Here is a 27,363-nt window from a genome sequence, read left to right as displayed (position 1 = left end):
GAGGGCAGGTGGTGACAGGTGTGCGGTGTCAGGAGCATCCCTGAGCCTGGAGCCTGCTGCTGGGACAGGGAACCGCGCAGAACACGGGAATGGTGCTGTGAAGAGCTCAAAAATCCCTTTTATCTATTAGTGCACTCCTGTCACAATGACTGCTCTGCATGCTTGGTGTTGTATTTGTAAGTTAAATGTTACAGTTGTTTTTGGAAAAGGTGGTCCTCTTCAATATGTTAGAAGAATGGATGTGGGCAATGGGATAGCTGCTGCTTACAAGCCATGTAAACTAACAAATACTTCTATATTCTTTTGTAGGTGTGTTGATCTTGATTTTATGTACTGATAGCTGATCTTTACTCCTCCAAGATGGCATTTGTTTCAGCACAAGGGCCTACGGTGGTGGACCAAACCACTTTGATGAAAAAATACCTTCAGTTTGTGGCTGCTCTTACAGATGTCAATACACGTAAGAGACTTTTTTTCTTGTAAATTGCAGCTGTTCATTAGTTAGTTTCACAAGTGTTGCAGACTTGTTTGGACAGTTGATGAAAGAGACAGTGAAATCTGTCAAATTCACTTTGGAACTTGTTTGAGTTTTGATTTTTGAAGAGGCAAAATGATGAGAAACACTTATGTGAGCCAAAGTGAGTGAGGTGTGCGTGTGTGCAGTTGTGTGGTGGTTGTTTGAGAGAACTGTGTGTATTATAATTGGGCAGTGATGGCAAAACTGATAAGATCTGATTGCTTCTTTGATCAATGAGTTTGTTGATTTCTTTCATGACCTAGTTCTACACTCACATTTTTCTGCTTGAATTTCCATTTGCAGCTGATGAAACCAAATTGAAAATGATGCAAGAAGTCAGTGAGAATTTTGAGGTAAATAAAAAGATAACCCCAAGCAACAAAACTCCCCTAACTTTCTGCAATGGTAGCCTTTCTTGTGCTTAATGTATATTAATTGGATTTCTGATGTAATGCAGTTAAAATATTAATAGTAGTATCCTGAGACTAATGATTTATATGGTTATAAGTCATTGATTCTAGGTTTGTATTTAGGAATTAACCAGGTTGTTGAAGAATTACATTTGGACTTAGTGAGCTTTCATTGCTAAATCTTTATTCATTAAGCATTTAAATAAAAGTGAAGTAAGATATTTTTCTTCTATTTTTGAGTGCTATGAAATGCGTGTATTTAAAGCTTTCTTTTATTTAGTTCAAATGAGTATTGTGCTCTTGTGAAACAGAGGCCCTTCTGATTCCTCTGAGTATTCCATGGTGTGGAAGTGAGAGAGGAGTTGTCAGATGCAGAATCTGACATCAGGAGTGGAGATGTCTCCAGTGACATCTTTTGCATGGTGATGGACCATCTTTTTAGATGAGCAGCAGAGAAAATGTGAAACACAAGTTAACCCAGCCTTGTGTTAGCAGAAATTTTACTTTAGTTCAATACTTAGTTGTTACATGCCTGTTCTGAAGTTATAGCAAACTAAAATCATTCTTGTGGAGTTTTTTATCTGCTTAAACTATTTCTGAAACAATTTATCTGACTAAAATAATAGTTTTGACTGCTTAGTCTGGTGATCTGTTAGAATCTAAAGACTTGGTTCTCTTTTCCCTTCAGTAGGGAAGGATTTGTATTTGTTTTGCTATTGTTCTCTTGGAACTCGCGTGGTTCTTCAGTGTCAGCAGATACTTAGTCACTGAATCTGTTCAAGTCTCACTGAAAATGTTTAATAGTGGCTTTGAATGTAACTGAATGTAATCTGTGTGATGTCTATAACTCCCCATTTTTTGTTCCTAATTAGAATGTGACATCATCCCCTCAATATTCTACATTCCTGGAGCACATCATCCCTCGGTTTCTCACCTTTCTACAGGATGGGGAAGTTCAGTTTCTGCAGGAGAAGCCAGCACAGGTAAGCTGTGTGGAGCATTTCCTGCCTTTTTGCTGTCCTTGATTAACCTAATGAAATGATTTAAGACTTGCTAAAAATAGAGCTGTCATTTGGAGTGGAACTGAAAAAGTCCTGTTTCTAAATGAGTTACTTATAAACTTTGCTAATCTGGGCTGCTGTGGAAAAGGAGGAAAAGTAGGTGCAATAGAATTAGCTTTCTTACTAAAATATTGCACATTGTTGCAAGTTACTGACTTTACTGAAGGTTAGGAATGAAAGGCAAAAGTTGAATCTTTGTCATTAAATTCTTAAAATTGCATTCCTTAAAAAAAGTCTGATTTTCCAAGTGTAAATTAGTTAAATTTGCTTCATTCACATAGGTGGGTAGTAGGAAGAGTGATGTCTTTGTTCAAGCCTATGTCTACATGAAATAAAATGGCTTTTTTTCTATTTCAACGTGCAGAATTATTAAGCTGAAAAAAATGCTGCAACTAATTGTTGGGTTTTGTGGCCTTTTCAAAAAGTTCTGTCATATCATTATTTTTCCTTTCTTTTTTCTTTTCCTACAGCAACTCCGGAAGCTTGTGCTTGAAATAATTCACAGAATACCAACAAATGAACATCTTCGTCTTCATACCAAAAATATCCTGTCTGTGATGTTCAGATTTCTGGAGGTACTTTTCTGAAATATTTTCCTCTGCTTTCTTCATCTCCAGAGTTTGCTGGGGTGGGATTTTCAATAGCTGTGCTGCAGGAATGGGAACACCTTCTATTTAAGCTTCACCCATGCCCCCTCTTACCACCTACAGGTTTTCTGCCTGTTCTCTTCTGCCCTTTAGAAACTTGGATTTTACAAATGCAGGGAGCTGTTCTTATGCTGGGTGGGATTTTCTGGCAGATAGCTGATTCTTGGGAGTTTGTTTTCTGTCTAGGAATTCACAGCACTCTCATGGGAGCAGACCTGATGGTACAGAGTGGTTGAAATGTCTGGGTTTTACTCCCCCAGGGGTAGATTTAATTTCAGCCAAACTCTGGGACTGCAGGGTATCCAAGGAAAGCTATCTTGCTCACACAAACCATATTAATGGGGCACTTCAGACTGTTGAGAAGAGCATAATTTTACAGGGTTTTGAAGTACCCACTGAGTACTTGGAGAATTCAGCAGTGAGCTCACAAAAAAGTTTCTTTTTTTGTTTTCCAGACAGAGAATGAAGAAAATGTACTGATTTGCTTGAGAATAATTATTGAATTGCACAAACAGTTCCGACCAGCAATCACTCAAGAAGTAAGTCATAACTCTTGTTACATGGTATAAAACTTGCTGCCCTGCTCTTCAGAATTGCTGTTTTGTTCACCTGGGTTGACTGGTTTGTTTTGCTGTTGTCCTTTTATGTTGTCTGACCTGTTGTGGTAACCATATGTTCAATTTTTTCCCCTTTTTTAAATCTTAAACTGATTTTTAAAAGAGGATTGCATAATGCTAGCACTTGGGGAAAAAACCAAACTGTTAAAGCTTAGCTGTACTTGGTTTAAATGTTTATGGACAATATGAGCAGTCTAAGGAATAAAATTCCCACACAAAGGAAGAGAATGGATGCCCTTTTAGTTTGTAAAGGAAAATCCTGAAAAAGGAATTTACTCTGGTTGACTTCCCTCTGCCTCCCCTCTTTTCTGTGACTCATCAAGGGGAATTTGGAAGTTTGCATTGTTATTCTCTTGCTTTTTGCCTTGATTTTCTCTTGGGAAGACTTATTTTTTTCATAGTAATTATACCTAACAATACTGTAATGGAACTATGTAAAGTTGATAGGTAGATCAGATTCTTTCCAAGTGAAATTTGAATTGGTACTAACAAAGCAGAGGGAGGTAGGAGAACACTTTCAGATTTTTTTCAGTTATCATGAAAAATGTGCTGTACTGAGTGGAGTTTTATACATTTGTACTGTTAATACAGAGATTCTAAAATTGTGGTTTTAAAATTAATTTAAAAAGTTTCTTTATGGTAACTGACTTCTTCCTTCCTAGATTCATCATTTTTTGGACTTTGTGAAACAGATTTACAAGGAGCTTCCAAAAGTAGTGGTAAGCTTTTTATTTCTTAAATTGCCCTTGCTATAGTCAGAAAACAGTTTTTATTTCTTAATTTTATCTCTAAAAGATACTTACATAATTATTTTTCATGTAGTGATACAAAGTAAATATAGTGTTAGTGAATCCATTTATCAAAACTATGTCTAAAAATGGAGACATTTAGATTTTGCTTTGGAAAACCTTGTGTTTCTGGCTCACTGTTAGTGGTAGGAGAAGATGGAGATGAGCTGGAGTTCTGCAGCAGGGTGAGGTTGGCTGCAGTGCTCTCCAGGTACCCAAATGTGTCTGTTTTTGAGGGAAGGGTGAGGTCATGAAGGGAGGCTCCAGTGTGATGCTCCCTCGCTGATACAGAGTAACTCTTGGGATGTTTTCCTTCAGCTCCACCTCGGCTGGGGCACGTTTTCTGCTCTGTCTGGAGGGGAGGTTGCAGGGTGTGTGTCTGGCCTGGGGAAGATGCTGCAGTGCGAATATCACTGCACAGAGGAGAAAACTGCTCCGGGGGAGAGTTACTGGGGGAGTTCTGAGGAGATGGATGGCCTTTCCTCCGTCACTGGCATTGTGGTATTTTCCTTCTGCTCTTTGCTTGTAGAATCGGTACTTTGAGAACCCTCAGGTGATTCCAGAGAACACTGTTCCCACTCCTGAGATGGTTGGCATGATTACAACCATTGTGGTGAAGGTGAACCCAGAGCGAGAGGACAGTGAAACGAGGACAGTGAGTGTTCTGACTGCTCGTGGCTGGGGGACTCTGTAGCACAGACCACAGATCATAATGCCTGGCAAAAATAACAGACTCTATTTTGGCTTGTTTTTCTTATCAAAACTTTTCTATAGAAGCTGATTGAAACTTTCCAGATATTTTCTATGCAGCTGTAATGACAGGATTTTTATTTAATGTAATAACCAATGCTTTGTGTTTGAAAAATGTTATTGTTAAATATAGTGCTACTAAAATGAGCACTTTCTGTAAAAATGTGTTTTACATACTGTTTTGAATTAATAATTAGACTGTTTATAAAGCATGTGTTCTTTCTTTCAGCATTCAATAATTCCCAGAGGATCTTTATCACTGAAGGTCTTGGCTGAGCTACCTATTATTGTTGTTCTCATGTATCAGGTTAGTACACTTCAGTATTTTGTATGTAAATACTTAATTACTGAACAGCTCATGAAACTTCTGTTGGCTATCATATTAGCAAAAATGAATGTGATATACTTTTGAAATTAAAATATCATCTAAAAATAAAGCTGGTGAGATGTCTTAATTTTTTTTCTGATTAGCCCTCCAGTAATTTGCTGCAAGTGTGACTTGTGAATTTCTCTAATAATACTTTCTTTTTTTTAAGCTCTACAAACTGAACATTCATAATGTAGTAGCTGAATTTGTGCCCTTGATTATGAACACTATTATAATACAAGTTTCTGCTCAAGCAAGGTGAGCATTTAACAGTATTTTGATGATATTTGAGATAAACTACTTAAATCTATCATTCAGCATTGCTCAAAACATTTTTGTCTTCTATCTTGTGATTTTTCATTGTAGTCTTATGTTTTTAATCTCAAAAGTAGCAATGATTATTTGACTAAAAATTACCAAGGTTCTGTAGGTGAAGTTATTGGCATTGTATGTCATTGGTAAAGTCCACAATTGTGCAGTAGGTGCCAGTTGATTATTTGATAACAAGTTGTTTTTAAGATAGAGTTTCTGATGAAAATCCACATTGTCACAGACAGTGATGAAGACCCTGGGAGTGTGGACATTTGCATTGTTTAATCTTTTTCCATGCCATCAATGATGGATCTGTGCTCTTCAAGGTGTAGCTTACATGAAGCTTTGTGATGTGTCAGGGATAGGCACTGCTTCTCTGGCCTCAGAGAGGGATGCTACTAAAGAGCAGCAGGTGGTTCTGGTCAGGGCAAGATCTCTGCCTTTCCCTGTCTGCCTGGATGACCTGGTTAAGTGGTTGGAGCTTGAGAGAGACAGACAAGTCTGTGGGAGGGAATATTGCCTGGAGAAAAATTGGCCACAGTTAGGGGAGCTGAGCCAAATGTGTGCTGCTTTGTATTGGCTTGGCTTTCTGTAGGAAGGTGCTGCTGGGAATCTGAACGGCAGAGGTCTTGCTGAAAATGGGCTCTTCCAGAAAGATTGTATTCTTTTAAGAAGCAAGAACTTCATTACAAGATGATGTAATTTGAAACTTCACTGAATTTTCTGAGTGGAGGTACTGAAGAGGAGGAGCAAAATTGTAACCACTGTTTGTTCCCTTTAATTTCAGACAGCATAAACTTTATAACAAGGAGTTGTACGCTGATTTCATCGCTGCTCAGATTAAAACATTGTCTTTCTTGGCTTACATTATCAGAATTTACCAGGTAGGATGAATTTTTAATACTTTGGTACTTATTGCATCAGGTTTCTAGTTGCTTTATGGCAGGCAAGTGACCTGCATGACTGCAGTGCATCAGGGGTTGGAGATGGGAGCATTTGTGTAGAATATCTGGAGATGGAGCTGCACTTGGTTATCCTTTCAAAAGTATTCTCATATGAATACAAAGTTAAAATATGCCATCCCTCCTCCCTGGGCATTTATGGAATGACTACTGTGTTTTAGTTTTAGGATTAGATTTTGCAAGAGAAACTAGTGAATTTTAATGGAGTGCTATTCTGCAAATGTAACTCCAGCCTTAAGAGTAGGACGTTGTAGTAGTTGTACTCAGGTTACTCTTTTTATTGTAGGAATTAGTGGCTAAATATTCTCAGCAAATGGTAAAAGGAATGTTGCAGCTGCTCTCCAATTGTCCAGCTGAAACAGCACACCTCAGGAAGGAGCTCCTGATTGCTGCTAAGCACATCCTCACAACAGACCTGAGGAGCCGTATGTAGCACTCTTTATAAGTGTACCTGTAAACTGGAAAGATTTCTGCTATTTCTGTCAATTTTAGAGGCAGATTACTTATTTATATTGGACTATCACAGGATACCAGGCCAAATGGAATTGTTGTGTGCAGGGTTGCCCAATTTGTCATTTCCAGTAACTCATTAGTTATATACAAAAAGTTTTTTAAAGTTGTAAGTAACCCGAGCACTTTTTTCTCTTTGCAAATATAATTGGCTTTGACTGGGTACTGCAGTGTTACTCAAGGGGCAGGTGTCAGTGGAGTAGACAGTCACAAGAGATGGTTTGAAAACTTCCTTGTAAATGCTACTGCCTTTTAGAAGCTTCAGGAATTAATTTGTGGATAAAATCACTTTCTAACTTCAGGTTTAAATACTGAAGTTAAGTGGTCTAATGCTTAACTATCTTATTTTGATTATTTCCTTTGCCAGTTGTTGTGTATGGCTTTTTCATTTTTCTGTTTTCAAAATTCTAGAGTTTATTCCATGCATGGACAAACTGTTTGATGAATCTATACTGATTGGCTCTGGATACACTGCCCGGGAGACGCTGAGGTACGAGAAAGTTCAGAGTAATGATCTGAGTGCCTGCCAGGGCTGCTTGAAAATCATTAATATTTACAGCAGCTTCTGTATAGGGTCCTAAATCTTTGCTTCAAATAACTAATTTTACTAGATTGTTTTATTGGCAGAGCTTCTGCTGCTGTAATGGTGGCTTTTGTTTAACACTGATGGCACAGCATAGTAATGTGAGTGTAGGACAAAATAAGAAAAATGGGTGAATGAAGATGATTTCAGTTTTTTGAATTGTGGAGGACAACAAAAACAGGGGAACCAACTCAGTATCTGCCCAATATTTCATGAAACACCATAAGTCTTATATCCAGTGTAAAATCTGAATGAGATTTAAACTGTTTTGTCAATGAATGCTTTAAAACTAACTTCTTTGCAATTGAAAAAATAAATGGAGAGAATACCATTCCGTGTCTTCAACAGTCTAAATTTTAGGTGAGCTTGCTGACCAAATTAGTATCTGAACTAGGAGAATGATTTCTTTCTGTGTAGTTATCAAATGTACCTTACTGACAACATGTATTAAATTTAGAAGTATTTTCTCTGCTGGAATAATTTATGATTAATTATGAAACAGATTACCAGCACTGCTCAAAATGTGGCTAACATGCATGTTAACTGCATGTAGATGAAAATATGTAGTAGAATGTTCTGCGGTGAAGGAAGAAAGATCAGAGAGGCAATACCAGAGTTGTGGGATAGATTGATGCATCATGGGTTAAATTGCACAGCTTAAAATTTCCTCCTGTAACCAAAAAGGCCTTGTGAGCTCTGGGTTTGCATATGGAAATAGAAAACTTACACTGAGAAATTTGGAAGTACCTCCAGGCAGTAATTATTTGTTTAGTCAAATTGACACCATTTTTAGTTGTGCTCAGTGTGTTTTCCTCATTCCTTGTTTTGGCTGTAGACCCCTTGCATACAGCACCCTGGCAGACCTGGTCCATCACGTCCGGCAGCATTTGCCTCTCAATGACCTCTCCCTGGCTGTCCAGCTGTTTGCCAAGAACATTGATGATGAATCCTTGCCAAGCAGTATTCAGACCATGTCTTGCAAGCTCCTGCTAAATTTGGTAGACTGTATCCGGTCTAAAAGTGAACAGGAAAATGGAAACGGTAGAGACATCCTTATGAGAATGCTGGAGGTATTGATCTGTTTAAAGCATTTGATAATTGCTTGGATATCCTGTTTTGTAGTGTGTTGTCAATCACATTTTACTTTCTCCTTTCTTCAGAAATGAGAATATGTAGGAACAGCCTGTGTACTGTATTTCACTTCAGTTCTTCAGAGAAGGGCTCTTTAAAATGCTCTGCAGCTGGGATAATATCTCAAGTGTAGTGGAGATGCTTTGTCAACTCAGCTTCATTCAGTGGCTAGTTTCAAAGCAGGAAATTGAATGCCTGTTTCGAGTAGCTTGTTTTTTTAAAAAATAAATTTTTTCTAAATTTTAGTTATAATGTTTTGTTGGGTAGGAGTATGCTAGAATTGTATTTTTTAATGCCTTCTGGTTATGGGTGTGCTTTTTGGTGTGGTTTGTTTTTTAAAGCCCTGAAAGAGGATATTCACGCAGGTCCATGGCATGGCACAATACAATCTGTACAATTATGAAGACCTAATGATCCTTTTTAAGGGTCTTCATATGGAGGTTTTTTTTGTATTTTTGAAAATCAAGGATGCACTAATTGTTCTAAGAGGGCAAACTAGTTTATTGATACATTTAAAAACATTTGCTGTCATTTGAATGATTTCAAAAATACCTGAAAGTTTTATTAATCTCAGTATGCTGATTTGAAATACTAGTGCTCTTAATTTAAGATGATTTTTGAAGAAATAACTTATTTCTTTTTCTTTCCTCCCCCTCCCTGCTGTTTGATCTGCCTCTCCTCCTTTGCCTTAGGTGTTTGTTCTGAAGTTCCACACCATAGCCCGCTACCAGCTCTCTGTCATTTTTAAGAAGTGCAAGCCCCAGTCCGAGCTCGGGGCGGCTGAAGCCGCCTTACCTGGAGTGCCCACAGCAGCAAATGCAGCCCCTGTTCCTGTCCCATCTCCTGCCCCAGCCACTCCTGTGGCCCCTGCACCTGTACCTGTGTTTGAAAAACAAGGGGAGAAAGAAAAAGAAGACAAGCAGACATTTCAGGTCACGGATTGCCGGAGCTTGGTGAAAACTTTGGTCTGTGGGGTCAAGACGATCACGTGGGGCATCACCTCGTGCAAAGCTCCTGGTGGTAAAACTGCATATTTAATTGCATTTATCTTTCATAATTCTGCAGAAAAAAGCCTCTCTAGAATGAAAGCAAATAGTATTTTTAATGCTGAACTATCTCATTCTTCTTTCAGAAGCACAATTCATTCCTAATAAACAGTTGCAACCTAAGGAGACTCAAATCTATATAAAACTGGTAAAATATGCAATGCAAGCATTAGATATTTATCAGGTATGTAACCTGCCCACATAGCACTTCTATTTGTACAGTTATTGTGTGTTAGATCTTTTAATAAGGATTTACTTGTCAGCTAAAACACAGATTATACATATAGTATATTTTCACTAAGTCTTTAATTGGGACCACAACTGTTGAGAAATGCTCAATATGAAGAATTAATTTCAAAAGTGAATTTCAACGTACTTAGTATTTGCAAGCTACAGATTATTTTCTCAACAGCCATTTTTGTCTGTTCATGCAGGCAGGTCAGACTGGAAATAATAGTCTTTCATGTAATGAATTAACTCTTTCTTTGAAAGAGCTAGTTTAGTTAAAAGTTGAAGCATTCACGTGTCTGTGTTTGTCTTCTGTAGTTACACAAAATACTAACGAAATGTAAATGTGTTTGACTGGGTATTAAGTAATTTACAAGTATATTGATATCTCCTGCTGTTGCCTTTCTCTATTTCTAACTTCCTAGTTTTAAAATCTGTTCTGAAAACACTCAATTTTAGGATTTTTGTCATGGTTGGCTCTTGTACCCAATTTTTACTTGTGTGGGGCTTGCATGTAAAACCCATAAAATCTCAGTTACTTTCAAAAGCTCTTTTAAGAATGATGGAGAATAAGCCACTCAAATTCTGTAAGCAGTGTATGTTTTTTCTCAATTGCTGTAGGTGCAAATAGCAGGAAATGGACAGACATATGTTCGAGTAGCAAACTGTCAGACAGTCAGGATGAAAGAGGAAAAGGAAGTTCTGGAGCATTTTGCTGGTGTGTTCACCATGATGAACCCTTTAACTTTTAAAGAAATCTTTCAAACTACTGTTCCTTACATGGTGGAGAGGATCTCTAAAAACTATGCTCTTCAGGTATGTTGGTGTTTAGTTTTTGAATTGATGATGAACAGCGTGTAGGAAAGGGCTTATGCCTTGAGGTACATATGACTGATGTAGAATTAAAAATAGTAATTTTGACCTTAACACATGAGATTTAAAGCAGTCTATATAAAGAATAGTCTATGAAAATAATTTAAAAATGGATTTTCAAAAAACCTTACCTAAGTGATTCAATACAAATACGAACACATCAGTTTAGAAGATATGAATGGACTTCAGTTTTGGAAAGTACTGAACTTTGTGGACTTGTTTTGTTCAGCTTGTTGTGCTAATGTTCTGCTGTTTTACAGAATTCAAATCCTATAACATCCATTTAAAATTCAACCTGAAACGGCATACATTGTTGTTTTCCACTGAGGACAAACAGAATCACTTGGGTATCAGTGGAGATGGGGAAGGAAATTTATTTTAAGGTTTTTTTTAATGGATATTGCATTTATCCTTTTGTTCTTTTTATTACAACAGTAATAAGTTCTTTGTGGTTTCCTTTTATAGATAGTTGCCAATTCTTTCTTGGCAAACCCTACTACCTCTGCTCTCTTTGCAACCATTTTGGTGGAGTATCTTCTGGATCGTCTGCCAGAAATGGGCTCTAATGTGGAACTCTCCAATCTGTATCTCAAGCTGTTCAAGTTAGTCTTTGGCTCAGTTTCACTATTTGCAGCTGAAAATGAACAAATGCTGAAGGTAAAGGTCATTTGTTTTAAAAATAAGTCTGCTTTAAAAACAGCACTCTTAAGAGTTTTGCACAGTAACATTTGACGCACTATTTGTGACACATCTCCATTTTTTTCCAAATTCCAAGTACATTATCTTGTTTATATGAGACGGTTTCTGTGAATATTTTCTTCATATTTGAAACCACAGAATGATGTACTAATTCTGAGTATAAATGGCTGATACATGACTGTGGTCTGTGATTGCCATAAGCCCATGTAACTTCATGGTCAGGACATGCATAAATTCTTGCATATTTTCTCCCTTTGTTTCTGTATTAACTTAAGAATTTTGCTTGGATTGAAATCAGTTTTTTGTGTGTTGGTGAATCTTGTTCACTCATGTCATATTCAGTGACATATACCTCTTGAGTTAGATTTTTCTATGCTCTTTAGAAGCCTGGGCTTGAGGAATGCTATTCTTTCTACTGACAACATATTATGTATTCCAAGAATCTATTTATGTTGATGAGATCATCTCATTATTCAGTGAATTTAGAAATGCTGAGCTTGTAGCAAGAGTGCACTTCCCTCATAAAAGCAGCAGCTGCGTGTATCTAGAAAAGACATTAAGAATTTAATGGAACACTGATTGTTCTCTCATACTTTCTCTTTGTTTTTTTTCCTTGTACTTTGTACCAAACAAAATTTCTGATACAGGTAACTGTAGAAAAGAGTGGGGATTACCAATTTCCCAGAATCTTTGAAAACTAACAGTAATATAAAGCAATATTCATATAATCTTGCTTTAAATCATGCAATTTGTCATCACAATCAAGGTCATTTGGATTTTATAAGATGTGATGAAGTTTAAAGAGTGTAATTTACTACCTTCACAGTTTCATGCTTCTGTTACTTTTTTTTGTTTCTGTAGGATGAATGGTAGGGGCCTTGGGCAGACAATTTAATTGAATGATGAAGGCTGTTTGCAGCATTTGCATAGCTTGTAGAAAGCTTTTTAGATGTTAATAATATCCAGACACGTTGGTGTTTGTCTCTAGTCCATGAGATTACTGGTATTCATCAACTATTTTTAATAAATCTTGTAAGGTGTTCATGTCCTCTGCTCTAGAAAGGCCACCAGTTCCATAGCCTGTTTTACTTGAGAGAGTTTGCTTTCAAAATTAAATTTCAGCATTAACAACTAATGGTGAAATTAGATCAGGGGCAAATTAATATTGTTGAGTGTCCTCTTTTCTCATTCTGACACCTCTCATTTCTGCTCCCCATTCCCAGGTACTTGAGAGGAAATATTTTCTTGTTGTGTCAGATTTGCAGAATCTCATGCTAAACTCTTGTACAGTCTGATGATGACAAAATTGGTACTTTATTAATCTTCAAGCTTTATTTTCTTTATAGCCACATTTGCACAAGATTGTGAACAGCTCTATGGAACTTGCACAGACTGCCAAAGAGCCCTATAACTATTTCCTGCTGCTCAGAGCACTGTTCAGATCTATTGGAGGAGGCAGTCATGATCTGTTATACCAAGAATTCTTGCCGCTGTTACCAAACTTACTGCAAGGTAGAACAACACCTTCTTTCCCTGCCCCAGCTTCTGATTTTTTATGTGAATAGTAGTAATAAAGTTATGCTATGTAGTTGAAAACCCCTCAAAACTAAAGCCCTACCCCTGACAAGTAGCTTCTGATTTTGAGTTTAGTGATTGATTTAAATACCTTGATTGTGCTTATTTTCATTTACTATCAGCTGCTTCAGGCTCCATAGTTTTGGCTGCTTCACAATTTATGCTGCTTGTTTTTCTTCTTTTAATTGTGGGGCTGTTGGGGTTTTCTTGTTTGTTTCTTTTACTTGTTTGGGGTTTTTTTCAATGGGTAACTTTGTTGGCATAAAACATCCTGGAGATGAGTGAGTAGGTGAAGCAATGCTGCCAGGCCACCGCTGGTTTTGTGGGGAGAACATGGCAGTGAAGCTCTGGCTGTTCTGCAGTTGAGGGCATGTGTGTGCACCTGCAAGGGCATGATAGAAATTCAAGATAGTGAATTCAAATAGAAATTCAAGTAGTGCCAGACTGCAAAAAGAAATGGAAATAACAATGAGTTTGATTAATTGAGCATTTATGCTTGCAAGAACTGTGTTCCAGAAATACTGAGGGTCAGCAAGAAAATGTGGAGAGCTACTTAAACCTAAGGATATGTGAATCAGAGTTGTTGCAGGACTGTAGACTGGTTCAGATCTGCAGCTTTAGGGATAGTTTTTTGTGTAGTTAGCAAATATATATGTTATCAATAAATCATTATGTAAAACTCATGCCAGTAGATTTATGGAATATCTGAAATCTTTATGGGGAGAAAAATCACTTGGGGAGTATGCTTAGTCTGTATGGGGCAATTAATGCACTTGAACTCACTGAATGTTTCTTTTCAGGATTTGAAATATTTTTTTTAAAAAGTTCTGTGTGGGTTTATTTTTTATTGTCACAAGGCTGAGGTTTGAGTGAAATTTTCTTTTTTCCTTTTCTGTCTGCTGTATTCAAATGCTGCCTTGTTGAGTCTAGTATTAAACTATAAAATATGCATAGATGCTTTTTCTTCTATATGTGTGTACATAAAAAAGCATTCACTGCTTGACATCCTTAGATGTAAGTTAGAATAATGAATGGTATTAATATTTTGTAAATTCATTATTTACAAAGCTGTAAGCTCTACAGTGTCTAAAAACATCACATTCTCCTGAATTGAGGAAATAGCAATTTTAAACAGCAAACTGTGGACTTTTTCCTCTGAGTGTATAACTTATCCATAACTTTCAGGACTCAATATGTTGCAAAGTGGCCTTCACAAGCAGCACATGAAAGACTTGTTTGTGGAGCTGTGCCTCACTGTGCCCGTCCGTCTGAGCTCGCTGCTGCCCTATCTGCCAATGCTAATGGACCCCTTGGTGTCAGCCCTCAATGGATCCCAGACCCTGGTCAGCCAGGGCTTAAGAACTCTGGAATTGTGTGTGGATAACTTGCAGCCTGACTTTCTGTATGACCACATTCAGCCAGTTCGAGCCGAGCTCATGCAGGTAAATGTGTTGTTTCCTGTTAGACCACAAGAGGTCACTGATCTGCTGAATACCATCAGAAATTTGTGTGGAGCTTTGGTTACAAAAACTTGAAAAATCTGTCTTGAATCCTGTACCAGTCTGATGTGAGTGTAGAAGGATACTTGGTGTTGTGCTGTTAAGCTGAAAACTATGAAAATTTAGAAGGGAATGAATTGTTGCTCCTTTATACTTTGTTAAATGATTACACTTCTTTTGCTTCTATATTTCATAACTATTTCAAAATTCTGAGCTTAACTCAGTTTAGCCTTAATTGGCCTGCTTTTTTAATTACCAAAGTTGTTTAATATTCATCATAAACATGAAACCACAGTCCAAGACGGTAAAGATTTTGTAGTTGATGACTGTAGTCTAATCTAAAACTGCATTTAGGACAACCTTGTTACAAAGCACTTGGGCTGTTGTGAACTGAGACTGCTGATATTCAACCTTGATAAGAGACTTATGCAGGGTCAGTTTCCCAAATACAAGAATAAAGTGTTTTCCTTGACCTTTTTTTTTAAGTTACAACATGAAAAATGTTGGAGTAAGATATTTTTTTTTTACATGACAACTTGAACAATGTTGAAGTAAACCTGGCCTACCCATGTACCTTAAACCCCCAGGCTTTGTGGAGAACCCTGCGCAATCCTGCTGACAGCATCTCCCACGTGGCTTATCGTGTGCTTGGGAAATTTGGTGGAAGTAACAGGAAGATGTTGAAGGAATCACAGAAACTACAATATGTGGTCACAGAAATCCAAGGACCCAGTATTACAATTGAATTTTCAGACTGTAAAGCATCCATTCAGCTCCCAATGGAAAAGGTAAGGGCTTAAGTTACTTTCAGTGCTGAGAAACTGCCTTTAAAAATATCTGTCTGGAAGTTCTTTCTTGATTTCTTCTATAAACTGTGTAAGATTTCACCCCCAAAATAACAGATATAGGCATGCTGTACTGCTCTTACAAAGTGATTGCAGTATGGGCTAAACTGGCCCAAATAAATGTTTTCACAGAATGGGTAAGGTTGGAACTTCTGGTATATTGCTTAGGTTAGGAGCAGGAGTCTTATCCAAAAGTCCCTATTTTCTTTTTGAAATGTATCAAAAATTTACTGTAGAAATTCTTCAGTGGTGATTATTCTCGTGACTCCAGAGATTTGGTTTTGTTTGCTGTCTCTAGAAACACTTTGTACTGTACTGGCTTTCATCTGGCAGTCACGGTGTATCACAAGTGCTTACTTCTCACTAATTACAGCAATCTAATATCTGAGAGTGAAGCTGGATTCTGAGATAATTTGGTCTGTAGAGTTTTAATACTTACCTTTCAATTAGACTTTCATAAGTAGATACCATCTGAATGTAGTAAGCAATTTTCTTCACAGGCAGCTGGCTCTCTGGCTCCATCCAGCCAACAGGCTTAAAAATAGCTTGGAAAAGTGATTCTTAAAATGCAGATTACTGATTTCTCCACTGTACTGAAGCCGATGAATTGACTACATATAAATACTGTAGTTGCTGACATTTACCTGTCCTGCCAGGTTTAATTCAAACTTAATTTTCCAAAAGATTTGAGCATCTAACGTTGATATGGAGCAATCTGCAGCTGCTCAGTGTTGACCAAGAAAGTGTTATCTGCTGAAGACTTTGTATCTATGAAAAGGAAATGTCAAAGTACAAAGAAAAAAAAGGTGGAATAAATTGAAAACAAGAAATCATTGTTTTCTTTTAGTGCCCTGGTAGACTTTTGTGGTCTGTCCAGAACTTATTTTTCTTTTCATTGAGATGCTGTGATAAAAACTTGGGATGATAAGTTAAGTAAGTGGAAATACCAAGGAAGGAAAATGCCCACTTTGTAGCAGGGGCTTTTTCTGCATAAACTTATTAAGCATGGATGGTTAGATTTAACTTGCAATCGATAATTTCTTTTTTCATGCATTCCAGAACAATTTTTACAATTTTTGCATTTTTTTTTTACTTAATGCCCATCACATTTATCTTCCTGTCTTTTGTGGGAAAAGGATAGAAATTAGGCAGTTGTGCTTTTATGTATTATCTCCATATACATAAGCACAAAATAAAAATTTCTCAAAGAGATGTACTGCCCTTTTTTAATCATCTTCATGTCTTAAAAGATTGATTTGAATTATTCTCAAATGTATTAAGTCTTGCAAAGGAAGAGTACTATTTCCATTAAATAAGTGGTGTTCAGAAGTTGCTTACAGGGACGTTTCATCATGCATGGAAAGGTACCATTTATGTATGGGTATAAATGCATTGTATACATACAGTATAAAGGGATTTGACACAGCAATTATTGCTGAAGGGAAGACAAGGAAAATTTCTTTTTGGGAAAGGGGAGGGACACAGTGAAGGTTTATTTCACTCATAGCTTGAAATGCTTTCTGACCATGGAGGTAAATGTGTCTACTATGAAACTTAGCAAGTACAAAAGCTCAGAAAATACCATGGTGTTTTCAAGCCATGCTCTCAGACCCTCTCTGCATTTCCTAACTCGGGCACACCAGTGCGTGCCTACTTTGAAAGCTACTTTTAATATATATTAATGATTCCATTCCCTTGATTAATGACCTTATGGTGAAAGCCAAGAGTAAGGAGTGTGTGGGTTCTCTTGTTCCGTTGCAGGCCATTGAGACAGCCCTGGACTGTCTGAAGAGCGCCAACACGGAGCCCTATTACCGCAGGCAGGCCTGGGAGGTCATCAAGTGCTTCCTGGTGGCCATGATGAGCCTGGATGATAACAAACATGCATTGTACCAGCTCCTTGCACACCCCAAGTATGACAATTCTTTAAAAGTAAATGTGTATGTAAGATTTATGGTGTCTTTGGAGCAATCTAGTTTAGAGACAGTGATTAGTCTATGCTATTCATGGGTTTTTGGCTGCTGGTGAAAAGGAGTTTTGTTAGCCTGTTTTTTAATGCCAGTGACATGTTAATGTTTCACAGTTTAATTTTCTTCCCCTAATTACAATCCTGTGTATAATCTATTACATATGATCAATGTGATTAATTTTAGTTTCATTTATTTAAATAAATGGAATATTCTGGTGCTTAATTGTATTTTAGAGATTAATTTAGATTGTGACATTTTGTATGTACATCTAAGCTTTTAGTAAAGTGAAAGACAAAATTCAGCTTCATTTAGTGACTAAGCTATGGCATAGTCACACGCAGCCTCTGTTTATCTTGGTGTGGGAGCCTTTTATTAGAGCTTTTCTTACATATTTTGCAGTTTTAGTCATTGATATTTCACGAGTGTATTGCTTTTAGACAACTTTAACATCTTTGGCCAAGAAGTGTGGGCTGACTTTGACTCTTGCAATGTAGTAAGTGTAGCTAAAGAGCATAGTAGCTTTCACAGTTTGGGCTTGTTAGACTTGACATAAATATAGCTTTGCAATGAATAAGTTTTGTTGGGCAGTGATTTGATAAAAAATGTTTCAATCATTCAAGATTAAAATCAAATGTCATTTTAAAAAAGGGAAAAATGTTAAAATATTGAAAATGACATTCTGTAATTGAGTTGCAGTGTGATGCCTGTATACCTATTATTGTATATACATGGCTTCTTCTGAACCACTGGCTTTAAATGTTCCTGATGAAATTGAGCTATCCATCATTCTGGAGACCAGTGGCTGACAAAATTAATTCGCGCTGAGCGGACTGGTCTAACTCTATCAAAATGAGGGGAAAACAGGAGTTGGAGAAAGAGTTGGATATGGAGAGCAAACTTTGAATGAACTTTGAGCTGGGGGGTGCTGTAGTTCAGGGTTCTGTTGAACGCAACCTTGTGTTCCAGCTTCACAGAGAAGTCCATCCCCAGCGTGATCATCTCGCACCGCTACAAGGCCCAGGACACGCCGGCGCGCAAGACCTTCGAGCAGGCCCTGACCGGGGCCTTCATGTCGGCCGTCATCAAGGACCTGCGTCCCAGCGCCCTGCCCTTCGTGGCCAGCCTCATCCGCCACTACACCATGGTGGCCGTGGCTCAGCAGTGCGGTGAGTGAGGGACACAGCTTTGGGGGTCCAGGGGAGCACAGCTCAGTGCTGTTACACACAGTGCAGTGAGTGAGGGGGACACAGCTCTGGGAGTCCAGGGGAGCTGGGCACAGCTCAGTGCTTGTACACACAGTGTGGTGAGTGAGGGACATAGCTCTGGGAGTCCAGGGGAGCTGGGCACAGCTCAGTGCTTGTACACACAGTGTGGTGAGTGAGGGGGACACAGCTCTGGGAGTCCAGGGGAGCTGGGCACAGCTCAGTGCTTGTACACACAGTGTGGTGAGTGAGGGACATAGCTCTGGGAGTCCAGGGGAGCTGGGCACAGCTCAGTGCTTGTACACACACTGCAGTGAGTGAGGGGGACACAGCTCTGGGAGTCCAGGGGAGCTGGGCACAGCTCAGTGCTTGTACACACAGTGTGGTGAGTGAGGGACATAGCTCTGGGAGTCCAGGGGAGCTGGGCACAGCTCAGTGCTTGTACACACAGTGTGGTGAGTGAGGGGACACAGCTCTGGGAGAGCTGGGCACAGCTCAGTGCTTGTACACACACTGCAGTGAGTGAGGGGGACACAGCTCTGGGAGTCCAGGGGAGCTGGGCACAACTCAGTGCTTGTACACACAGTGTGGTGAGTGAGGGGACACAGCACACCTCGCTGCTTTTACTCACAGTGCAGTGAAAGAGGGGACACAGCTCTGGGTGTCCTGGAGAGCACAGCTCTGTGCTTGAACACACAGTGCAGTGAGTGAGGGGACACGGCTCTGGGAGTCCGGGGGAGCTGGGCACAGCTGAGTGCTTTTACACACTAAAATCACAATATTGCACTTCCTTCTGGGTAACTACACTGGAATTTTATTTTAATTCTTTGGAGCAGTGGGAATTATTAAACAAATTTTAGAAAGCAATCAGTCACCTAATAATGCTCTGTAAATGCTACAGCAATGAAATAACTGCAGCATGGAACAGCTTATACAGTTCCAGAGCATTTGTGTAACTTAATACTCACAGTACTATTTGCAGATGGTCTTTAATTAGGTTGTTTCCAGTTGTGGTTTTGAAGGACCTTTAGGGGAACTAAGTAAATGTTGGAGCATTGCAGTGTCTTATATCCAAGAAGAAAACTTTTTGTTTGGGCTGTATGACAAGTAATTTGGTAAAAAGCATATTATGAGCATATCACTCTTCATTATCACATTAATGTAACTGGGATTTTTATGGCTCCTCAGTTTTAATTAATCTTCTTGCAGTGCATAGTCTAGTGCGTAGAAGAAGATATTCAAGTAGATGTAATCTTTTTTTCTTCTAGGAGTGATGGATGCCTTACAATCCATTTATATGCAAATAGGCACAGGGTTTACTGGTTTTGCCATCAGCTAGTCCGAGGAGTAGTAAAATCTAATTAAAAGACTATTCATATTGAAATATCCATTGTTTTATCTTTATTTCCCCTCCCCCCCATTCCCTGTTACAAATTCCAGGTCCTTTCTTGCTGCAGTGCTATCAGGTTGGGAGCCAGCCTAGCACAGCCATGTTTCACAGTGAAGAAAATGGGTCCAAAGGCATGGATCCCTTGGTGCTTATTGATGCCATAGCCATCTGCATGGCATATGAGGAGAAGGAGCTCTGCAAGATAGGAGAGGTGGCCCTAGCAGTGATATTTGATGTTGCAAGCATCATCTTGGGTTCAAAGGAAAGGGTAAGATTTTTTAAAGTGTATTGAAATGATTGAGTTTCAGCCAATGCCATTTTGCTTCTAAAATTTTGGAGGCTATCAGTAAGCTGAGGAAAGGAAACTGATCAATTTCTTTGTTTCCAGGCTTGTCAGCTTCCCTTGTTTTCATACATTGTGGAACGTTTATGTGCTTGCTGCTATGAACAAGCTTGGTATGCTAAACTAGGAGGTGTTGTGTCCATTAAATTTCTTATGGAACGGCTGCCACTGATCTGGGTCCTCCAGAACCAGCAGACTTTCCTGAAGGCGCTTCTCTTTGTTATGATGGACCTAACTGGAGAGGTATGTCATGAATGAATTTCATCAAATAGTGTGGGGAAAATTTCTGGCCTTAAATTCACACAGGTTGAACTCTTAGTAATCCTGATTTTGCTGAATTTCAGAATGCATTTTACCTGCAAGAGTTAGGGAATTTTAGTTATTTTAACTCAAACCAAGATCTGAAGTTAGGAATGAGGCCAGATTTTTCCACATAACTTTGCTGAAGTTTTTGAGCTTACACTTGCTGCTTTCAGAGTAGAAATGTACAGGCCACATGTAGATCACAAAAGAACACAGATTCTCTGTCACTTATCAGAGAATCACTAAGCTTAGTTGGAAATCAAAATCACAGGATTCATCAAAATCAAATTCTAAGTTGATGAGTAATGCGTAGATTTGTGATCTTTGTTCTGTACTTAGCTGATAAAAATGATCTCTGATGCCTCAGGTTTCCAATGGAGCAGTTGCTATGGCAAAGACCACATTAGAACAGCTCTTGATTAGATGTGCAACTCCTTTAAAAGATGAAGAAAAAACAGAAGAAATCCTTGCAGCACAGGAAAAGTCTTTCCATCATGTCACACATGACCTTGTTCGAGAAGTGACCTCTCCAAACTCCACTGTGAGAAAACAAGCCATGCATTCCCTGCAGGTGCTTGCACAGGTCACTGGCAAAAGTGTCACAGTCATCATGGAGCCACATAAAGAGGTAAGCAGAAATATTCACTGAACTGGAGCTTAAAGTTGTTTTCCAGTTTGGATTTGCAGAAATGCTTTCTTGGTATGTTTTTGCACGTTAATGAATTAAGTTCATAGTTCTTTGATGGCATATGTTTGTCATTTGCTAACTTTTGTTGTTCAAACATACACAATGGCTAAAGCACTACAGACATTCATACAGGCTCTGCCTGACTCTTAGCCAGTATTTATACTGTCTTCAGGTTGATTTACTTCCTTAAATTATGGTCTGCTCATCCTGCCACCAATCAGACATAGGCTAGGCCATATAGGCGCTACATTTTGACGCTCGGTTTTGTTATTTTCTAAATATGTGGTATTATTGCTATGCCTTTCCTTATTCAGAAAGAGACTATAAACTTCAAAGCTGGTTGAAATAACTTTTGGCTGGATACTCCTTAAAAGTGATATTGTTTGGTCTTTTGGAAGATAATTAAATACACGTAAGTCTTAAGGGCCATGACAACATTCCAGATTATGCTGAGAAATTCCCTAATTGGTATCTTACTTTGCTAAAGCTGTTTAATGAGGAAAGTGGAAAGTTGATGGAATGGAAAGAAGTTACACAAACTTTTTTGGTCTTCTGATGTTTTAGGAGCTTAAAATATTCTTGTTTCTTGACTGTTTGAAATGCTTCACTCTATGAATTTCTTTGTTGTTCATGATGTTGTGTGAAGTTATTAAATATCACAGATTTGTTCACAGAGAATATGTATTAATTACAGCTGCTGCACTGATTTGCGAACTGACTGTGAATCAAAGTAATTCAGAGAATTACTTTTCCTCTTGCTTAATTTCTTTTCAAGACACATCTGGAGCCACAATAGAAAATGGATAGAAACCTAGAGCCATGACTAATGGTGTCTTCTCAGTGGCTGGGTCTGTGGGCTGATTTCAATAGCTGCTAATTCAGTAATCTAAATTCCATCATGTAGGTACTCCAGGACATGGTTCCCCCTAAAAAGCATTTGCTGCGGCACCAACCTGCAAACGCCCAGATTGGCCTGATGGAGGGAAATACATTTTGCACAACCCTGCAGCCCAGATTGTTTACAATGGATCTGAATGTTGTGGAACACAAGGTTTTCTACACAGAGGTACTTTGTTTTCATGTTCTCATCTTTGAATGTAGATGCTTCTGTATGATGACATGAGTACTTTCATTGTTAAAAATACATGTTTTTCTTTGTGCATTTTAAACTTTGACTGAAACACAAGAATTTCCCTTTTGAAACATCAAGCGAAGTGTGCTTTGCCTGCAGCAGTCAATGCAGAAGATCCTCTGGTTTTGAGTTAAGACAAAAACAAATTGCTGTGGATGAAAAGCTGTCTGTAAAGGTGGGGGTGAGATAGTGGTGTTTCAAATGTGAGTAGCAATATTAAAATGACTGTTTATTTTTTTCCTAGTTACTGAATTTGTGTGAGGCTGAAGATGCTGCCCTAATGAAACTACCTTGCTACAAAAGTCTTCCATCACTTGTACCTCTTCGAATTGCAGCCTTAAGTAAGTAAAGCCTCCTAAACAAGGTTTGATGCAGTTAAGTGTCCTTGTGAGCAATGGGCAGTCTGCTTCCTGAGATCAGCAGAGAACCTCAGCACTGGAAGACTGATGACTGCTCTCCTGAGGTTACAGTTTAATGGAGAGAATAATGGGAAAGTATTGCTGCCTTCTTAATGACTAGAATTCAGTTTTCTGAAAGGAACCCAAAATATTTTAAGATTAATTATGTTATAAAGCATTAGGAAAACTATGGAATGTTAATAGAATACTCTTTCTTTTACTATTTTATGATGCCTGTTGATTTTGGCAATGCATACAGTACTTTAGCTGTCTGCAATGTGAGATGACATAAAAAGAAACTATAAGAGAAGCAGTGTAGAATTAGGGTTTATTTTCTCCTCTCCTTTGAAATTGAGTTAACAAAGAGAACAAATTTACTTTGATATTTGCAGATGCTCTAGCTGCCTGCAATTACTTGCCTCAGTCAAGAGAGAAAATCATTGCTGCACTTTTCAAGGCACTGAATTCAACAAATAACGAGCTGCAGGAGGCAGGAGAAGCATGCATGAGAAAGGTGACTGTATTAAAACAACGTTCCTTTTGAGGTCATTGTTCTCTCTGCTTTACTTCCTTGGTACAAGATTTCTTGGGAAAGTTCTCTACAGGAAATATTGCTCTTTTCAGTTTATGTTAGTGATGCTGATAAAAGTTCTTGTCAGATGTGTTTGTTTGGGATTTGGACTTTGTAATAAAGAATTATCCAGGTTGCAATTAAGAATTATAAGCTCTTGGATAAGGATCATGGTAAATCTTACAGTCTTTCTTTGCAGTCTTTCCCTCTTTCTGTTGGACAGGTCTTTGTAAATGAGTCTTCTAAATAGCTTCAGTCCTTTTCAGCTGTTTTGCAAATGTGCAGGCTTGGCTTTATTGTAAAATTTGTGTGTTTTGTCTGTGTTTCTAAAAGAAGTGGTGGAGATCCCATAGTTGGTTTTGGACAGCAGAGTTAGACCTGCATCACAGTGTGATGGATACCTTAAGGAACAAGAGTCCTGGCTGTCCTGTTTGAGGTCAGAATTAGTGCCCTTGCCTGACCCTGCCCTGTCTGACCTGTGGATGCTACATTATCCTCTATAAAGGCTGGAAGAACAGGGACATGATTTGTTGTTCAATAGCTGTGCCTAATTCTGATTCAGCAAGATTTTAATTCCATTCTTTTAAATGGAAAGAAAAAAGCTAATGAAATTACTTAGAGCCTCTTTGTAATGCTGTGTAGATGGGCTGACATGCAATAGAGAATGTAACTGCAGTAGTACTGGTGGTTTGCATTTGTTTGTGCCATTGACTGGCCAGAGGTTGTGTGACTTTTCATGTCACTGTGGTCATGAGAGGGAATGAACTTATCATTTATGGCTTGTTAACAGCACAGTTGGGTTGAGAGGTAACAAATAAGGGTTGTTCTGACCTATACATCAGATTTGTCTGATTGTTTTTCTCCTGGGATAAACTCATGCCCACAGGATATTTGGTTATGACAGGAAATATTCTCTCTGGCTGCTTGCAGCCAGGCTCTTTTGACCTTTTCTGTTGCTCAGGACACATGCAGATTGTAATACAGAAATTTGCTCTGTTGCCTTCAGCCAGATTCACAGGCAGTTCTTAATATAGTGGCTAAGTAATTTGTTCATAGCTGTGTATTTAATTTATAGCTGTAACAGTTTTTCAGTCTGTCTGTAATTAGAATCTCCTACTTGATTATTTTATGAAATGTCCTGCTGTGTGTCAGAAATACCTGAGTGCTTCCCAAATCCATCTTGTCACTGTGTCAATTTCCAGCACTAGATGCTGCTTGAACTATTGTACTGAAGGAACAAAATAAAAGAAGAAAAATCCAGTCAGCTGAATCTATTTTAAGAAAAATGCTTGCACAAAAGTCATGTCCCTCTCCACCTGTATCTTAATTGTGCACTCTCCTGCAGTTCTTGGAAGGAGCTACCATAGAAGTTGATCAAATCCATACCCACATGAGGCCATTGCTGATGATGCTGGGGGACTATCGGAGTCTGACCCTCAACGTTGTGAACCGCCTGACCTCAGTCACCAGGCTTTTCCCAAACTCTTTCAATGATAAATTCTGTGATCAGATGATGGTAAGACCATCCAAGTTTTTATTTTAGCTCTTCCAGAATAAATTTTCTTCTAGCCACTATTCTTTTTGGTGAAAAATCAAAGTAGTTCAGCAGTGACTCAGCGTATGTTGGAAGTAAAAGATTTTTGTTTCACAATTAATAAAAAGCTCCAATTTCTTTAAATATTTTGAGTAAATTTCTAAAGGGCTTCTAAACAAAAAAGTTAAGAGATTTTATTTTTTAGTGAAGACATAACTAGTTTTGCTAAGGTTTGTTTGGACAAATTTATCTTTAAGCAAGGTGCTACTTGCACCTTTAACAATTTTACTTCTCAATGCACTTAATCTGTTTTGGTGCTTTTTTGATTTATAAAATTTTGGGAGGTATTGCTCTGTTTATTTGCAGTGTTTAAACTGAATATGTGAATTCTTTATCCCCTTTGCATGAATATTTAAATGCATACACATCAGACAAGTCATCAGAGTGTAAGACTATCAGATTTTTTTATATATATATGTACTTCTAATCCCTGCTTTCTTGAATATGGAGAGGACTTCTAGCAACAGCAAACTTTTCAACTTGAGGGAATGAAAATAACTGATAATTCTTCCCTTTGTTTCCTTCAAAGAATTATTTCTGCCTCTATATTGTCTCTTGTAGCATATGCTACAATGGAACAGTCTAATTAGAAGAATAATGGTAATTATCCTTTCTTTGTAGCAACACCTGCGTAAATGGATGGAAGTTGTAGTTATTACACACAAAGGTGGACAACGGAGTGATGGCAATGTAAGTTAATGAATGCTTTTGTGTGAGAAGAAAAGAAATAAATAGTATTAATGTTTTGGAATTAAAGAACTCATTCAGTTGTAAATGCTGCCATAACTGATTACACACTGATGCTTTGTTACAAGCTAACAGACTTGTTGGATTAAATGTAGAATATTGAATATCTGTTAGAAGTCTCAGGAAGAGGAGCTTCTTATCTGCTGACAATGGTTACTTTAGAGACTGTTCTAGGTTAGTGTGGGAGCAGCTCAAGCATTTGTTTTTCTTTTCCCCCTCAGGATTTTCTGCTTAGAAATCTGTTCACTGGAATGGCTGATGAGCTCAGCAGCATAATCCCCCATTTTTCATTAATGTGTTTGAGGTTCATAATATAGTCTTCTGAAAATTATACATTATGATAACATAATCCCAGTTAATTTAAAATTTAATTTACTTAAACCAAGTTCAATATTTACTAGTTGGGATCACATTAAAATCCCTCTCCCAGTGAAACTAATGGCCTCAGTGTAGAAGCATGGGAAGCTGATCACTTCCTTTATAAATGGAAAACTGAGCAGTGTAATGTCAATACTGTGTGCTCTTAGCAATACTGATGGGAATTCCTGCTTCAGTGCAGTTTCCTGTACATTACCAGAGGTCTCACAATTCTATTAATAATTTACTAAATGCTTTTATTAAGTGTTGAGATTTATGATTGCACCTAAGAAAAAATGGGGGGAATTCTATTAATGTCTTTGTTTCTCAAATTAGAATGAAATTACATTGGCTTTTTATTTCCCTCAAAACATGGAAATGGCTTAATGGCTTTTCATTTCTCTTTCCTGTCTTTGCAAAGAGAGCTTTTAATCTGAATTTGGTCATTGCTTTATATTAGACCTAGATGTTCTCTAATGAAGTAGAATAAGATTGGTTTCTTATGTTTTAACTAAAACATTGCATTCTTCAGTTAACTTCATTTTTTTCATGCCAGAGTAGTTCTAAGGCCTTCATATACTTTTGGGATTCACTTTTCCTCAAATGTGATGATTACAGATATCTTGCAGATCTTTTTGCAGTGATAATCTTCTAAACCACAATGTGGCACCTCCAGAACAGTTTTTATTTTTCACTAAGTTATATTTAGTTGGGAATTCTCCTGATTTTAATGGTTCTTGTTGATGTTTTCTGTGTAATTATGTATTTAGATAGATAAGTTGAGTGGGGAGTGCACACCAGACACTTGAGAAAGAATCTGCTGTCACATCTTCAGGGACAAGAGAAGTCTGGAAACATTTCAAGTAGAATTGTGTCAATGCAAAGCTGATTGTATATTACTTTTCTGCTTCCTAGTTGTTGCTCCAAAGTTTCCTTAAAAAATAAAACCTCTAAGAAGCTGCAGGAGCACGCAGCTTGGTCTTTGTACAGTTGCTGTGGCAGGCTGTGTTCATGTGTCTACATTGTGCTGTTTGAAAACAGGGGTGGTAAAACTGGTGGTCAGTTATTGCAGCTGCATTTCACTTCTCTCCTTTCTTCATGATCCTAGTGAGATTCCAGCATCTGAGAGACTCATTAAAAGCAGTGTTGGGGAGTAGGCTGCATCATTCAGACTTTGTGGTTGAGTAGAGGAGCTGCTGAATGCTCAGTGGGGAACAGAAGTGACCAGAAAAGCCTGATGTGCCCTCC

General features: G+C 38.1%; 1 protein-coding gene across 2 annotated transcripts in view; it reads left to right on the top strand.

Moving 5' to 3' along the window:
• The window catches only part of TRRAP (transformation/transcription domain associated protein), a 75,400-nt gene that overhangs the window by 279 nt on the left and 47,758 nt on the right, over positions 1–27,363 (top strand). Inside the window, exons 2-31 of one of the 2 annotated variants that reach the window (XM_063171846.1) lie at positions 310–460; positions 821–870; positions 1,800–1,910; positions 2,459–2,563; positions 3,091–3,174; positions 3,915–3,971; positions 4,570–4,695; positions 5,020–5,097; positions 5,327–5,415; positions 6,257–6,353; positions 6,718–6,856; positions 7,353–7,431; positions 8,360–8,594; positions 9,348–9,675; positions 9,788–9,885; positions 10,551–10,745; positions 11,268–11,459; positions 12,848–13,013; positions 14,262–14,518; positions 15,163–15,363; positions 17,182–17,333; positions 18,357–18,556; positions 20,033–20,250; positions 20,371–20,568; positions 20,996–21,256; positions 22,221–22,382; positions 22,693–22,789; positions 23,239–23,360; positions 24,763–24,933; positions 25,633–25,701. In XM_063171846.1, the coding sequence (XP_063027916.1) occupies positions 361–460; positions 821–870; positions 1,800–1,910; positions 2,459–2,563; positions 3,091–3,174; positions 3,915–3,971; positions 4,570–4,695; positions 5,020–5,097; positions 5,327–5,415; positions 6,257–6,353; positions 6,718–6,856; positions 7,353–7,431; positions 8,360–8,594; positions 9,348–9,675; positions 9,788–9,885; positions 10,551–10,745; positions 11,268–11,459; positions 12,848–13,013; positions 14,262–14,518; positions 15,163–15,363; positions 17,182–17,333; positions 18,357–18,556; positions 20,033–20,250; positions 20,371–20,568; positions 20,996–21,256; positions 22,221–22,382; positions 22,693–22,789; positions 23,239–23,360; positions 24,763–24,933; positions 25,633–25,701 (4,437 nt within the window). In that variant the 5' untranslated portion in view covers positions 310–360. Of the gene's footprint in view, positions 1–309; positions 461–820; positions 871–1,799; positions 1,911–2,458; positions 2,564–3,090; positions 3,175–3,914; positions 3,972–4,569; positions 4,696–5,019; positions 5,098–5,326; positions 5,416–6,256; positions 6,354–6,717; positions 6,857–7,352; positions 7,432–8,359; positions 8,595–9,347; positions 9,676–9,787; positions 9,886–10,550; positions 10,746–11,267; positions 11,460–12,847; positions 13,014–14,261; positions 14,519–15,162; positions 15,364–17,181; positions 17,361–18,356; positions 18,557–20,032; positions 20,251–20,370; positions 20,569–20,995; positions 21,257–22,220; positions 22,383–22,692; positions 22,790–23,238; positions 23,361–24,762; positions 24,934–25,632; positions 25,702–27,363 lie in introns of both variants that reach the window. The other variant, XM_063171845.1, reaches the window with a different exon arrangement.

Source organism: Melospiza melodia, chromosome 18, assembly GCF_035770615.1.
Source record: "Melospiza melodia melodia isolate bMelMel2 chromosome 18, bMelMel2.pri, whole genome shotgun sequence".
In the NCBI taxonomy this organism is placed as follows: domain Eukaryota; kingdom Metazoa; phylum Chordata; class Aves; order Passeriformes; family Passerellidae; genus Melospiza; species Melospiza melodia.
The sequence above is the reverse complement of the archived record's forward strand: the minus strand, read 5'-3'. Positions and strand labels throughout refer to the sequence as shown.